The sequence below is a fragment of the Seriola dumerili genome, unplaced genomic scaffold (assembly GCF_002260705.1).
Source record: "Seriola dumerili isolate Sdu_G_001 unplaced genomic scaffold, Sdu_1.0 BDQW01000113.1, whole genome shotgun sequence".
Classification (NCBI taxonomy): Eukaryota; Metazoa; Chordata; class Actinopteri; order Carangiformes; family Carangidae; genus Seriola; species Seriola dumerili.
In genome coordinates, this window is record NW_019174368.1 from 891132 (window position 1) to 906790 (window position 15659).

General features: G+C 39.6%; 1 protein-coding gene across 3 annotated transcripts in view; it reads left to right on the forward strand.

Moving 5' to 3' along the window:
- The window catches only part of LOC111223785 (carnitine O-palmitoyltransferase 1, liver isoform-like), a 42443-nt gene that overhangs the window by 19658 nt on the left and 7126 nt on the right, over positions 1-15659 (forward strand). For all 3 annotated transcript variants that reach the window (XM_022748056.1, XM_022748054.1, XM_022748055.1), the window contains 2 exons: positions 978-1083; positions 2655-2771. In XM_022748056.1, the coding sequence (XP_022603777.1) occupies positions 978-1083; positions 2655-2771 (223 nt within the window). The remainder of the gene's footprint in view (positions 1-977; positions 1084-2654; positions 2772-15659) is intronic.

A 15659-nucleotide genomic window follows, 5' to 3' on the forward strand; every position in this document is an offset into this window, starting at 1 on the left:
ACTATATTTGCATGATTACAGTCTCTACTCCTTTCAAACAGTGTTTATTTTTCTATCTGGATCATTATGTGTCTCTCTTTGTCCTAAACTCCCTCATCTCCAGCCGCCTTCATTCTATCATCCTCTGTACATCTCCCCCTCCATTAACTACAATGAAGCTTCGCACATCTTGAACTCTTGGCAGCAGCAATAGCAATCTGTGTAAAGTTCAGGACAACAACCTCATATTCTTCATTTACTTGCATGCAAACTGGCTTGAATGCTTCAGTTGTTGCGGTATGAAGGCCAAATTAACTCAAAATGCTTTCATCAGTTTCTTTTTTTAATGTACAACAAATAACCAGTGTGTGCATCAAGATAAAGACTATGATTTATTTCATAAAGACCGCTAAATTTTCTCCAGTTTTTGACCTCTGATCTCAACACAAGCAGCCACAGATGCATTCCCACGTAATCACTGAGCTTCGATTTATCTTTGTCAGATAGGATCACTCAAAAAAATCTTTTAATCAAACACTATTCTCTTGTAGGGTTGTTTTTGATAAAAGCAGGTTACTGTTTGTTGTAAACCCTGTGAGACAGGGTCACATAAACTACAAAAACCACACCAAGCAGCAGTGATGGGTGTGGACAAAGGTTCAACAGAAAACATTTCAACCTACTGAAGCCAGTGAAGCTCTTGTTTTTCCTCCTTCCCAAAATCTTGTTTGAAGTAACAATATCAAATGTCAACCACTTTCAAATAGAAAGTGTGGATTTAGCCGTATTTTGTGGAAATACATTTAAAACATAGGATGGACAGCGATTAAGTGGATTATATTTAAGTATTTGATGGCTTGCGTGACATTTTGTACAGGCATTAATGGTCCCCTGAGGAGGAATTCTACTGTCTGTGTGTGTGTTTTAAATACAATATAATGCATTCCCTCACATCTAACCTCCTCTTTTTGCTGCATCTTTCCTCTCTCATCTCCCAGGTGGTTTGATAAATCATTCTCCATTGTGATCTACAAGAATGGGAAGAATGGGCTGAATGCAGAGCACTCCTGGGCTGACGCACCGACCGTGGCTCACCTTTGGGAGGTGTGTTTGTCTCTGTGTGTCCGTCTGTGTTCATGGGCTCGTGCATGTGTAAATTTCTGCTCACTAGCATTTATCCATCATAGTCTGTTACTCAGCTCAAGTAGTGTCACTGTGAGAGATCGTTTTTTTTTTTTTCTGAGAAATGGCTGTGTGAGAAGAGAAAAACATACTAAAATATACTGAAAGAAAAAGCAGATCAAATAATGATGACAACATAACTGCAAAGCAACATCAGGCCACCACTGTTGCTACAGCTGCTACATACAGTAGCAGCTAGTGCATATTTGTATGATAAAAAAAAAAAAGAGATCCCACTGACGGAGAGCTGGGTGTTGCATTGAAAAAGACTGTGAACGGTAGCCTGGCAATATGCAGTACAGCAGAATTCATGGTTCCATTTACCACAGCAAGTCTTCCAGGTCCTGAAGCAGCAAAACAGCCCCAGACCACCACACTACCACCACCATATTTTACTGTTGGTATGATGTTCCTTTTCTGAAATGCCGTGTTACTTTTACACCAGATGTAATGGGACATACACCTTCCAAAAAGTTCAACTTTTGTCTCGTCAGTCCACAGAGTATTTTCCCAAAAGTCTTGGGGATCATCAAGATGTTTTCTGGCAAAACTGAGACGAGCCTTTATGTTCTTTTTGCTCAGCAGTGGTTTTCGTCTTGGAACTCTGCCATGCAGGCCATTTTTGCCCTGTCTCTTTCTTATGGTGGAGTCATGAACACTGACCTTAACTGAGGCAAGTGAGGCCTGCAGTTCTTTGAATGTTGTTCTGGGGTCTTTTGTGACCTCTTGGATGAGTCGTCGCTGCGCTCTTGGGGTAATTTTGGTCGGCCGGCCACTCCTGGGAAGGTTCACCACTGTTCCATGTTTTCGCCATTTGTGGATAATGGCTCTCACTGTGGTTCGCTGGAGTCCCAAAGCTTTAGAAATGGCTTTGTAACCTTTTCCAGACTGATAGATCTCAATTACTTTGTTTCTCATTTGTTCCTGAATTTCTTTGGATCGCAGCATGATGTCTAGCTTTTGAGGATCTTTTGGTCTACTTCACTTTGTCAGGCAGGTCCTATTTAAGTGATTTCTGCACAGAGACCCCTAGAGCCAGAAGTTATAGTATATATAGTGTGTGTTTAAAAGCAAAGCAAAATGGACTGTCAAAAATATGGAGACCCTGGAAAAGTCACTGTGAGCATTTATAGGAATTTGTGGGAATTCCTCCCAGTAGCAGCTGGTCACAGAGTAGAGTCACGAGGTCTTAACATTTAGCAGCCAACCACAGCAAAGGAAGTGCTGTAATCACCACAGTAAATAGTTGTCGGAGGGAATGCAAAACCTACTGTGAGTCAACTCAGAATATTCAGTGGGAGCACAAGAGTAGTTCATAGTTTGAGTTAAAAAAAAAAAAAAAAAAAAATCATACTTTCTGGGTCTCTATTGAAGAGAAAACAAATAAAATAGTTAAATGAACAGTAGGAGTCATTTTAGTGTTTCTTTGTAGTGTGTTTGCGTATTTGTTTGTATTTGGATGTAAATATGAGCTTGTCTCTCCCATTCTCCAGTACACCCTGGCCACAGATGCCTTCCAGCTCGGCTACACTGAGGACGGGCACTGTAAAGGCGAGGTGGACCGCTCACTGCCCTACCCTCAGAGGCTTCTCTGGGACATCCCCTCAGAGGTACACACACCCTGTGAAATGTGTCTGTGTGTGTTGAAACGTTGTGTGATGATAGTTGGATAGATAGATGATAGTGCTAACTGAGATGACACTAAAAGTTAACTCAAAGTTAGCTCTACAGGTAGTGAGAGATGAACTGAGAGTAGCCCAAAGCATCAGTGGGGGCACATAAATAATGTTAGTTAAATAAAAGTAACGTTAGCATATATGAAATCCTAGATATTATATAAGCGATGTTGTCCTGTATGAAAATCCTGCTCTGACACTAGATACGTGCCAGATATGTTCCATTAGTTCAAAAACTCTTAGTCCCATCATGCGAGGGGCATACAATCCAGCTGCGATGGATCAGGGACAACAATTTGACACAAACACTTTCAGCACAGCAGTGTTGTGTGTTCTTTGACTAAGAAACTAACAAAATATATCAAATATATTTATTTATATAAATGAAAATGCTCTGATGCATTTGCAGACAAAGTGCAAGAGTTTGGCAAAAGGTGACTTTGCCAAATTAGCCTTTTAACACTGAACAAGGAAAGTGCAAGAGAATGGCAGCAATTGAAGATTAAACAATAGGCGGATATTGGGCTTTATTCAGACTTCCTTCTTTTTTGTAGCTAGTGTGGCTCCAACCAAAAGACTACACACAGGGATTGCAGTTTGGACAAATAGTCAGCATCCGGGTTGATCATGTTTGATCAAAATAAGGCCTCAAGGTCAGAAGATATTACATTCAAACCTTTAAGACGTTTACCTTCTTACAGAGTACCCAATCAGAATGATGAGTCACATGAGATGAGGGCAGCTGGATTTGTCTCCTCTTTGTTGGGTTGACCTGTATTTTAAAAGATGATACTGAATTGTGATAAATTGGGAAGAATATATATTTGTTTTTTTTTTATTTTTCCTTATATCTGATTTCTTTATTGGAACCTCCACAGTCCAGAGCAGTTCAAAATGTCAAGTCAAGTCAATTTTATTTCTAGAGCACATTTAAAGATAGTAAATATACTAGATCCAGAAACAACAACAACAACTAACAAAAACCAGAACAACAAGGAAGAAATGCAGAAATATGACAACAGATTCAAAGGTTAGTGAGTGAAAGCTTTATGGACAGCATGTTTTGATTAGTGTAGGTGATACAGTAGGTAGGTCTTTCACTGTTGTAGCTTTGTACTGCAGCATCCTTCCAGCATCAACTTCTCTGCACTTTTTAAACTGATGCAAAGGAGCCACTTCAAAACATCTTATCTCTCTTCCCCAGGGTCACTCACATCCCTCTTGACATCCTTGTCAACTTCCATGAGCTATTTTAACAATACAGGAAATTAGCCCGGTCCTTCCGAAAGATTGAGACTAATGTTGAATGTCACTCTGAAGTCCGAATTACCACCCACTCTAACTTTGGCCTCAGAAATTTGCCTGGTCGAATTAAATCCGTGTCTGTGTGATTCGCTCTCGGTGTCAGTAAAACCTCAATGCGTGATGATGCATGTTTACATCATCACACCCCCACCCCTTCTACCTTTACGTCCTGTCCGCCTCCCTCTACACTACCCACTGTTTAGTAAAGGTGAAAATGCCCAAAAATCGGGAACAGAATCCACATCAGAATCTACACGCACACAAATCAACTTGTTAATGTCAGCAAGAGATCCAATAAGTGTATTTCCCAAAATATTGAACTACCATTTTAAAACGGTAACATGATGTGTTTAAAGACACATTCTAATGAAAGTCAAGATTTTAACCTTGTTAAAAGAGATAGATTCACACACATTAATACAATCCCAATATAGATGGACAAATAGTGTGGATGTAATTCTTCACAGTGGAAAATTGCAATGGAATGGTTAAAAGTTACACATGTATTGTTTTTCATTTTGCATGACTGTTCTGAGTAAGTGCGGAAATGGCTCTAGGAGAGAAACTGTTGATGAATTTAGTGGTCTGATTTTTGAATGGCCTGTAGCACCTGCCAGAGAGCAACAGGTCAAGGTTGTGAAGAACACCAGGGTGTGAACAAACTTTTAGAACGGCAGAACAAAGAGCCGCCATCTTGTTATTGTGATCGGTTTGAGACTCTGAGGTGTAAAGCTTGGAATAAAAGTCCCTTAATGTTTCATTGAAGTCATGTGTCCATTCGGCTTTTGAATCTCAGGGATGTTTTGTTTAGCTTAGGAGCCTTTGAGATGGTTGGATAATATTTTGTCAGATCTGTCTCCATATGTGTCAGTTTGACGACTTCGACCATTGTTGTGTGCAAGTTTCCACTGGATTATGCAAAAGTAGTTTTTCCTCACTTGGAGAAGAAAAGTGCAGGAGCATTGTTCTGATGCTCTCTGGCAGCACTACACCCGTGCTGACATGTCATAACTATGAAATACGTAGAATGAACATGAAGACCCTATGAGTGTCCTGAACTTCCTGGAAAATTGGTACCTTCTTGAAATCTGTGCGTATGTAGTGGTGACCGCTGCTGCACTAGTAGAAAAAGTTATACATGTATAACCCATAATACAAAGTTTGTAGTTGTAGTTTGTAGTAGGGGCCTGCAGTGCTCCCTGACACAGTCCAAGTTTCTTAAAAATATGAGATAATAGCTCACAAGTACACGGGGATAAATGAGAACTGGAAATAAACTTTCAGTTTAGAATCGTAATAGAAAGTCGCCTTTAGTAGTGGCTCACTGGATACCAGCAGCTTGACATACGAGGAATACAGCATGTTCTTGCCAAGTGACCTTTTCTGTCTGAGCAATCAGACTGAGAGCTGCTATGCAACACATTGGTTTGAACTATGGGACATTCTGCACTGTAACTGTCCAGAAAGAGGCTGAGGAAAAATGACAAAATCTTCAGAGAACAGGAAGGAAGGAGGATAGTGAGAGTGCAAAGGAAACAGAAAGGGTCCTATGGATATGAAATGTGAAACAGATGGCTTAGGCTGGTGGCCAGAACCTCAGAGTGAGGTCTGTAGTGAAACTCGTATGTTTTTCTTCTTCTGTCTCAAGAAGAAGACACAAGTCATCTAAATAAAAAATGAAGATATTTGAAGCATGCTGTGTCCAATTTAAATATTTATCTTTTGCATAGTAAGTAGACTAGAGCCCAGAAATGCCAGATTTCTTCGAACACCTCTTGATTGTCATGGTGAAAGAATAGAGGAAGCAGGAAAGCTGGAAACAGCTGAGCAAGAGAGATAACAAAAAAATGAGGGAGGGCAAAAAAGAAGGAGAAATCACCAAATTGTCTCAAGTGTCAAAATTCAGAAATGGGTTGAAAAAGTACTACATTTTTTACCCAGAACATATTCTTTCATTAAATTTTCATTATATCATTAAATTTTATTGATCGGTAGATTGGAATTATTGCCTCTAATCACTGATCACCTTAAAACCGATGACCTGTGGTCAGTACTCTGGTGTCTGCTGCTGAGAGAAGCACCGTGTGCTGTGTAGTGTAGTCCCGCTTCCCACCTTGTTCACTGCTTTTTCTTTAACACAGTACACTGATGACATAATATAATAACACATGCTTATATGATACTGTTCACAGCAGCTGCTCAGTTTACTCCCACATAAACAGGATAATAGTCATAATGGCCCAGTTTGATGTGTGCAGTTTTGTGTGGGGTTACTTTGTAGCAGCCTGGTCTCATTTGGACATAATTTAATTTAGGTAGTGTACTTGTGTAATGCAATTCTGCTCTGGTGCAGCAGTTCTGATTTTATCAACATGTATCCCGTCACCTTCATATGAACGCAGGATTTTAATGAACTGGGGGAGAAGCTTGTCATGAAGTATGAGGCGGCGGTGGACAGCAGATACTGTAAGACTCATTCATACTGATTTCCACTGGCTGAGAAGTGGTTCATTAAAGTGGTTTATTTAAATTTTAAGCATTATCGCGTTTATTTCTCACTGATATCATCCTCAGATTGGGACCAGATTGACCTTGGAGCAGATGTGGTTGTGGGTCTGTTCTCAGTCTAAGACACATACCTCATTCTCATAAACCATCCTTATGTTTGCGCACCATGCAACAGAGAGTCAAAGCCGATCTCAATTTCAGCAAAACACTAAATGGTCGGACCGCTGCTTGAGGCTGAGATTATGTTTTTTAACATGTCAACTTTTATTTAAAAAAAAAAATATAAAAAAAGTTATTACTACAGCATGCCCACACCACTACTATTAGGTTAAATGGTTTAAGTAACTAAAACCCTTGTTAAGTTTAGGGAAAGTTGGTGATTATGGTCACCTAAAAGAAAAAGCCAAACTCATTTTCTGAAATGTGACAGATCTAAAACTCCAGGCTTCATCATGAATGCTGGATTTACTCGCCTGTACACCACCATTACCTCCACCCTTTTTACTCCACGTCTGCAACTAAATAATATTTTCATTGTTGGTAAATCTGCCAATTATTTTCTCCGTCATAACTCAGCCATTTTCACTGCTGCGGTATGCTGGGGGCGCCAGCATCTCCACTGCTGACAGGAAAAGACTGAATGGAGTAGTTACAAGGGCCGGCTCTGTCCTTGGACGCCCTCTCAGCCCAGCCAGTCTTTCCGTCCTGCTGCTTGTCAGACCATAAACAAATACTGCACCCAGTGGACAACACCCACAATGTGCAATAATTAACACACACCAACTGTGCAATATTGCTTATCTGCTGCTACCAATACTATATTTTAATATCTATTTGTACTATTACAAATATTACAAAAATAGTATATTACAAATATACTATTATTATTATCTATTATTTATCTTTTTTATTTTTAGTATTTGATATTGTTAATTTTTATCTCATCTCATCTGATGTAAAAGATGCACTGAAGAATCTGTAAACAGAATTCTTTCCCTTTTTTCATTGTAAATGCCAGAAAGAATTGATAAATTATCAAAATAGTTGCAGATTAATTCTAAAAACTGGAAGGAATGTCAGCTGTCATGTTTGTGTGTTTCAGTATTGTTGTATCAGTATGGTATAGTATAGTTTAGATTGGAAAATAAAATAGAATAGAAGATTGTGGGGCAGCTGGAGGCACACGGCTCCGTGTAACCCCACCCTTCACACACTATCTGCAGATCAATCAAACTATTTTTATAGTTCTTTCCCTACAGGTTAGTGCAGCTCAAAGTGCTTCACGGATGATGATTAGCTGACAAGCTAAAAGAAAAGGACAAATCAAGTAAGAAAGCAGACAATGGCATACAATAAAACAGATGTAAAAAGCTACAATTACATTAGCAAACAGAAATAAACATAAGAAAATTAATAATAAAAGAACAGATAAAAAGAATAAAATAAATTTACAACATAATTACTATTAAATGAGTGAAAAAGTGACTAATGACTAAAAAAAAAAACATCAAATTAAAAGCCAGGTTGAAGAGGGGCATTTTGAGTTCTCAAGTCGACGGTTCCGTCAGCTTGGAGCACAGAAGCTAAAGGCTTCATCGCCAGAGGTTTTAGTCCTGCTTTTAGGAATGATTTACAGACTTGTGCCAGAGGACCTGAGGAGCTGTAGTGGTTCATAGTGTTAACATGTGAAGCATATATGCTGGTGCAAGACTGTGAAGTACTTTTTAAAGAGAAGACTTTTTAAATCAATACAGAAGGGACTTTAAACCGGATGTAATGTGTTCAGGATGGTCATTAGTTTGAAGCAGCATGGGAAAATGAATCATTTTAAAACTCACATCAGTGACAGTAGCAATGAAAGTGTCTTTGATTTCCCATTATTTATTTATTAGTGTGATTTGTTAGTGTCTTTCTGGCTCTCTGTCCAACATCCTGCAACATAAATAATGCCAACGTTATCTAGTGATGGAGCATGTGGTGATGCAACATCATTGGATTTGTTTTGTAGTACACGTGTATGGGAAAGGCCTTTTTAAGGCCAAATAACACAGACTGACCTGATTTTTGACGATTTCTGACATCAAAGTCACAGCTCAGCTGCTGCAGCCTCACTAGGCTCTGCATGTGTTGCATGCTGCATACATCTGTTTAGTGCATAAAGAACTGCAGACAGTCTACATCAAATGGGTTGCAGCTACACACAGTGTACTATGTAGTGTAAAAGCTGATAAATGCCTCATTTAGGACAACCTCACCAAGAAAGCAGAAAGCTGAAAGGAAAAACAAACTTGTCCAGGGGTCAAATGTTCCTGACATGTAGGGACAGATTTGTTTTTTGTTTATTTTAGGAGAGGGATTTTGTAATAGAGGGAGACTCAATCCCATTCACTCAGCCAAAAGGGGGGATGGTTGTGTAAGAAGAGAGAGAAAAATACATGGATTAGTAAACTGAGAGTTAATAAACTGAGAGTTCAAAGATGGGGCTGCGTGACGAGGAGAATCATGAAGAATTGGTGGGAGGTGGAAGAAGTGGAAGGTGTGGCGAGACCACTGTGACCACTGTGACCACTGTGAGGGAGTGGATGGAGGCATGTAGTTAATGAGGAACCTGAAACTGCCACACTTCTCCTCTCATCTCATCTCCTCTACATAAGGTGTGTGTGTGTGTGCATGTGCGCGTGTGCGTGCGTGTGAAAAAGTCCCATGCTTCTTCCTCCTGTCACGCAGAAGCTTTTTAAACAAGCGCGCTGATGAGGGGAAGGGCAGGTAGTTTCCCTTTGCCCCTAAACTGATCTCACAGATTGCTTGATCATGCGTTTGATTTTATTTTTCAGAACACTTGCTGGGAAAAAGAAAGAGGAAACGGGCCATACAGTCTTTAAATGGAACAATGATCCCTTGATTTGATTACGCCACAGTGTACATACTGCATGTGAAATGTAAAGTAGTATAGCATGTCAGTAAAGCACAGAAGTAGTTTAGAAATGGCTCCGGCACAGAAAACTCAGCTTTCACCTTCCCTGCACTAGCAAAGTGGCATTTTCCCTCAGTGCCATGAGCCTCAGCCCACAGGAGTGCCAGACTGTCAGTTTGTCTCAATGGGGAAGACCTGTGTTTAAAGGGGATGAAAGTAAGCGTATGAGATTGGTCAGAAATGCCACAGCTTCCAACCGGGCGACCCCCGGAAGCCAACAGGTGGGTGAGCGTATGCTTGCCACAAACTGGCATGCACCGAAGTCTCGGCTCTACACTCACCCCACCTCTTTTCCCATTTTTGGTTTAGCCGAGAGTTAAGGGCGGAGTCAGGTACTGCTAAGATGGCGACGGCTGAGCAGCTCAATCTGAGCTTCAAAACCGCTCTTCATGAACGTATGGGGGACGTCACGTAGGCTACGTACATCTTTACATTAGGGCTGTCCCAAACGATTAGTCTTTAAACGATTAATCAAGCGATTATTTTTTTGATTATTCGACTAATCTAACGATTATTTTTTTTATTAACCTAACAGTAACTTTATTGCAATTATTTTCCAGTTAGTCATTTAATATAACAATTTGCCTCGCTGCACCAGGGTGTTTCCTCTTTATGTGCTCGTGCATGACTGTCGTTCTAGAGTGATATGCCAGATGCACTTTGCAGAGTCTGCAGACTACCGCACTGTTGGTGTCAAGATTAAAGTATTCCCAAACTTTGGAGGACCGTGTACGAGCCTTTTTTGCCGCGTGTTGCTCCACACGCTCCGTCATACTGTAGGTAGACGCCGCCATGTTGTTCAAATAGATTACACAGACGCAAATCATTCACGTAGTCAATGACTTCAATTACGTCACCGTGTTGTCCCAGCCCTTGCGCTGCGCTTGTATCCGGGTAAACCAAAGATGATGGATATAAACGGTTCCATTAGAAAGTTCCGGTTTTGTTCTATGAACATTTACCCTGTGTGGTTTTACATGATGCGTCGACACTAAAATTCCACGTCGAATAATTTTTATAATCGACAACGTCGATTACGTTGGATAATCGTCCCAGCCCTACTTTACATAGAGTCTATGCTTATCTATTTTACCTATAAGCTATGAGCCTACCTATTTTATTGTAGTTGTTGTCTTTTATATACTTCTTATTTTATACAGTTTTTAAGTCTTATTTTCAATTAATTTTAACATATCTCTGTTAAATTAGTTTGTGTTAGATGTGTTTTAATTTAATGAACTCCAGTTTCATATTTGAACATATATAAACTCCAAATCCATTCAGATTAGGGCATTATAACTCTGGAGTCAAACAATTCAGTCATCACTTAATGTAAACTTGAGCTTCCTCTTCATTAATTTGACTCTGTACACTTTATGGAGTGATACTGTATATTTTTCATTCTCATTTGACCCTGGCAATAGATAAGTGTTGCTTGAGTTAAACGAAAAAAACAGCACTTGGAGTTCAAGTAGATAGTTTAGATTTTGATATCCTTCCGTAGACTAGACGGTAGATATGTTTCAGTGTGAAGCAAAGCAGATCTGGATCCAGTTTTTTTTATTTATTTATTTTTTTATTTTATTTTAAGCTTCTCTAGTCTTCATAGCAGTAAAGGTTATTTTAGGGATCTACTTAAGAATGGGGAATTCCAGTTTTCTCTTAGTTGTTTTCCTCTGAATTGAAAACTGCTCAGTAGACTTCCCCCATAGGTGTAGAGGTGTAACCCTGGTCGGTGTCCAGTCACGTACCAGCTTTATACCCAGTCTGTTTTAAATAAAGTCTCTAAATCTACTGACAATAGGCTGGCAACACTGGTAATTCAGTCAGTCAGTGAGAGACATTCCAGAGTATAGGGCTGGCCCCAATGTTGCGGTCCAGCCAAAAATACATTTGTTACATGGAAAAGTTAACCACACAATCATATGCTCCTTTCACATGCACTCTGTTCCTCTGCACTGTTTGCGTTGGTATTCTCCTCCCCACTTATCAAACTGCATTTCTGGAAATAAAAATTCAAAGGTTGGATGTGTTCCCACTTTCTCTACCTCATTTCAGAGTTTGTGTGTAAAACTGACAAATAGAGAACTGAAGGAGTAAATGCTCTCCAAACCTGTATTTCCTGTTTCTTTTACTACTTCCTGGCTCCACTTCATTTCTTTACCACAGCATTTCTTTTGTTAATATTTCACTCTAAAACCATCTTGTGCAAGCATGCTGTGACAGTTAAATGCGCCATTGTAAACACACGGTGGAAAAGGCAAAGTATTATACTCTGTGTATGCGTGTGTCCTGAGTTGCTTGGCCAGTTTTTTAACAAGAATTTGGAGTGGAGTCAGCTGTCACAAAGATCATTCTGATGTGTCATCAGCTACATCAGAATACTATGCAGTGAAAGTGTTTCTCAAAGAAGATGCAGATTCTTCCAAGTTTCAAGTAATAGATTAAGGGACAGTGAAAGACCAGCACCAGTCTAGTATGATTACAATGGATAATAGAAGATTCTAATCAGGCCTTGTAATAACCATACTATGCAAATTATGTGTACTTAAATATCACCTATAATAACAAAAGGCAGAATGATCATAGGATCCAAGTGTTTAAAAGTGGAGCAGAGCACGCCTGTGAATTAATTCACATGATCAAGAGACGAAAACGGCTTCCACAATCCTTTCCTACAGAGCACAGGGCATTTGTTCTGTTTCTATACAAAAAACAATTTCTTCTGTTATTCTTAGACAACATGTCTATATGATGTTTGAACACAATGTTATATCATCCATGTTAATTCACGCCAGTTAGTAAAGATGAAACTATAATTAATATAAAATGTAAAAAGAAGTGGACCTATCATTAGAACCTTATACCCTTAATTAACCCTTATAAGGTGACCAGTGTATTTTAGCTGAAACAGAATCTCACTAGATTACATACATCAAACTTCACATAAGTAGATAAGAGTTATTAGAAATGACGCAAAATCCCAGTATTTTGCAGGTACACACAGACAAGTTCAAGAATTATCAGATGTAGCTTTTCCATCAAGGAAGTGCTTTTTCTCATCTTTCTAAATGAAGCTCAGTAGGATGCTCTTAGTGCATCAACCACTAGACCCGAATGTAAGATAATGCACTATCATAGAGGTCGTTAAAGAAAAGCTTGTTTCATTACAATTTCTTACATTTCTCTTAACTATAATTGGATGAGGTTCTCTTCGTGTGTGTTTCCTAATACTGCTCTAGGACAATGATCACTAATTCCTAATCGAATCACACTTTGCACTGACTTTGTCGCTTCTATTAGAAAACTGTAATCAATTTAGTGTAGATCTTAAAGGCTCTTTAGAATAGACCTGATGAGTTCATTGATCATCTGAGATAAACTGAGGCAAGAGAACCTCCTCCTGTACCCAATAACCTCTGTAGTATCATTTAGGCAACAGCCTTTTTTAAGAGACGAGCGGGGTATTTACTGAATGTATCTTTATCATGCAAATATTAACATACAATAAAATGTGTTGAGCTTTGTGTTAACCACAGACATTCAAAAACCCCATTGACTTCGGGATGAGGGAACCAGAAGAAGCTGAAATACTAATTAATTTTCCACGATGTTATGGACTTGTTCGTGACAATTTTTTTCAAAAAAAAAAAAAAAAAAGTGATGAATGTAATGCTCCAAGAAGCTTTTTTGCAGAGCAACAATAGTGACTCGTATGTCAAATTGCGTGTGTGCTTTTTATGAAGTACTGGAGCGCACGTGCATGAGTACATGGCTTGTTTGAAGTTATGTAACCCTGTTCCTATGGTTGGCAAGTTAACATCAAATTGGTCAACTACAATGACCAAACATCAAATGTTAAACTGTAGTATTATGCAGCACTAATGGGTAAGCAATATGCAATGATAATAAAATGCAGGTTAATCTTATAAAGTCAATTAGAGAACATGCATGTTACTCACAGGTCCGAAACCTGCCGCAGCGACACAAAGTCGGGATGGTTCTTCAGGTCAAACAACTCATCTGCTGAACTGGCGTCTGACTGGTGGAGAGGACGCAGGGCTCTGGACAGAAACCTGGATGTGAGCAAGACAGAGAGAAAAGAGAAGAGGTGAAGCAGAACATGTGAGGTAAATCCTCTCTGCACTGCTACTAAAGCAAGAAACCTATGTGACGTGTGTCGCTACTATCAAACACATGTAAGTGGTGCTTTGACACTGCTGTCACTTATACACACAAATTCTGTGAACAGTTTGTCAATAAGAAAATCAGAGGAGACTAAAAAATACATGCAACACTGGACAGTGAACAAAACCAGGAACTGACCTCTTTAAGGAACGGTGACTCCACCCCCAGGTACTTGACACCACATACAGGCAGAAGAGGTGTCTGTCGATTCGCAGCTCCAGTCATAGCCATCCGATAAAGGTTCTGGTGCCTCTCAGAAGCCAGTCGGAAGAGACCTGCTACTGCTCCGCTGCCTGTCAAAACTAAATCACATGTCACCAAACCCTGAAATAAAATCATCTATAAATCAATATGAGAATTTTTTACTGTGACAATATGGCGATTGTGGATGGACATTAGGAGTTTGGGCAGACATTGGTTGTCAGCAAGAGTTTATGTTTGTGTGTGAGCGTTCACTCTTATAGACTTCAAAGAGAGCAGATCAGGAACTTGATCAGTACCTCCCCATCCTCTAGAGCTTTGACAAAGGCAGAGCTTTGTTGGAGCAGGATCGCACAGTCTCCGTCCGCCTCTCTCTGAACAGACGGGTCATCGACGCCTCGTAGGTCAGACAGAAACCACCACGATCCTGACGAAGGAGAATAGGTTTGAGAGACAGGCAGCAGATGAAAGAGATGCATATGTGCTCATTGTCAAATAAACATTTGAAGATTGCTCAATGGAAACACGCAGCATATGATAGAGATACAGACGAGAGATAAACAGATCTATCCAGGAAGGGAGGTTTAAGGATTAACTCTTAATCTGAAACATTTTCTAAAATAAACCTCATGGACACCACAAAAGTCCAGGTAGTTGCTGCAATGATCAATGAGCATGAAAGTCATTATCTAATTATGCTGTTGGTCTAAAACAGGTGAATATGACAAAAGGTACACCGATATTTACAGTGCGGTTACCGCAATCAATAATCACTTCCCTTTAGTTGTTAGACTCTGTGTACTACAACACAAATTCTGACTTTAGACCTCTTGATTGAAATGCCATATATTTGTTGTGTGTGTGTGTGTGTGTGTGTGTGTGTGTGTGTGTGTGTGTGTGTGTGTGTTGTGTTACCCTGTAGTATGCCAGCTGTAAGCCGATCTGTATGAATGCGTCTGGGCTGAGCGAAGCTTCTTGATGCGTCCTTTACCAACACGCTGAAGGGAACAAATGGCAGTCACATCATCACCAGGGCTGCCAAAGCAGTCCAGGGAACTCTGTGCCTCATGCCTGAACCTGACAGAACGAGAAAAGGAGATTTCAAAGCTGAACAGAGATTTGTAATCTGGACTTTAAATGACATTATAATTTAAAGCTTTTAAGGTAAATGAAAAAAAAAACAAAAAAAAAACAGAAATTTTTATGTCATCCAGGTCCACTCTGGTTCATTACAAGAGCTTGTTTTGATAAAATAAATAACAACAAACAAATCTAATAGAGGCATGTACATGACACTAGCCATCAGATATTGTGCTTTTTTATTACTTCGTTCAAAAAAGTCGTTATTGACAGTGCCCTGCCAGATTGAATATGCCGTCTTGACAAGGAGGGAACGTACGTCAGATACGTGAGGTCACCAGAATTCATGGGGAACAGTGCGAATCGACAAAACACTGACCAAAACAGATTATATAGAATCACTTCTTATTTCTTTTTGTGTATGTGTGGTCCTTCTGAAACAGATGCCCCTCAGTCCTGATATTAGTGATTAAAGGCAGAGAGATTACTCTTCTTGGCTGTTGTGGATGTTTGAAAAAGTAACAGTCTGCCTGGAGTCGTACTCCAGGCAGACTTGTGTCCGAAAC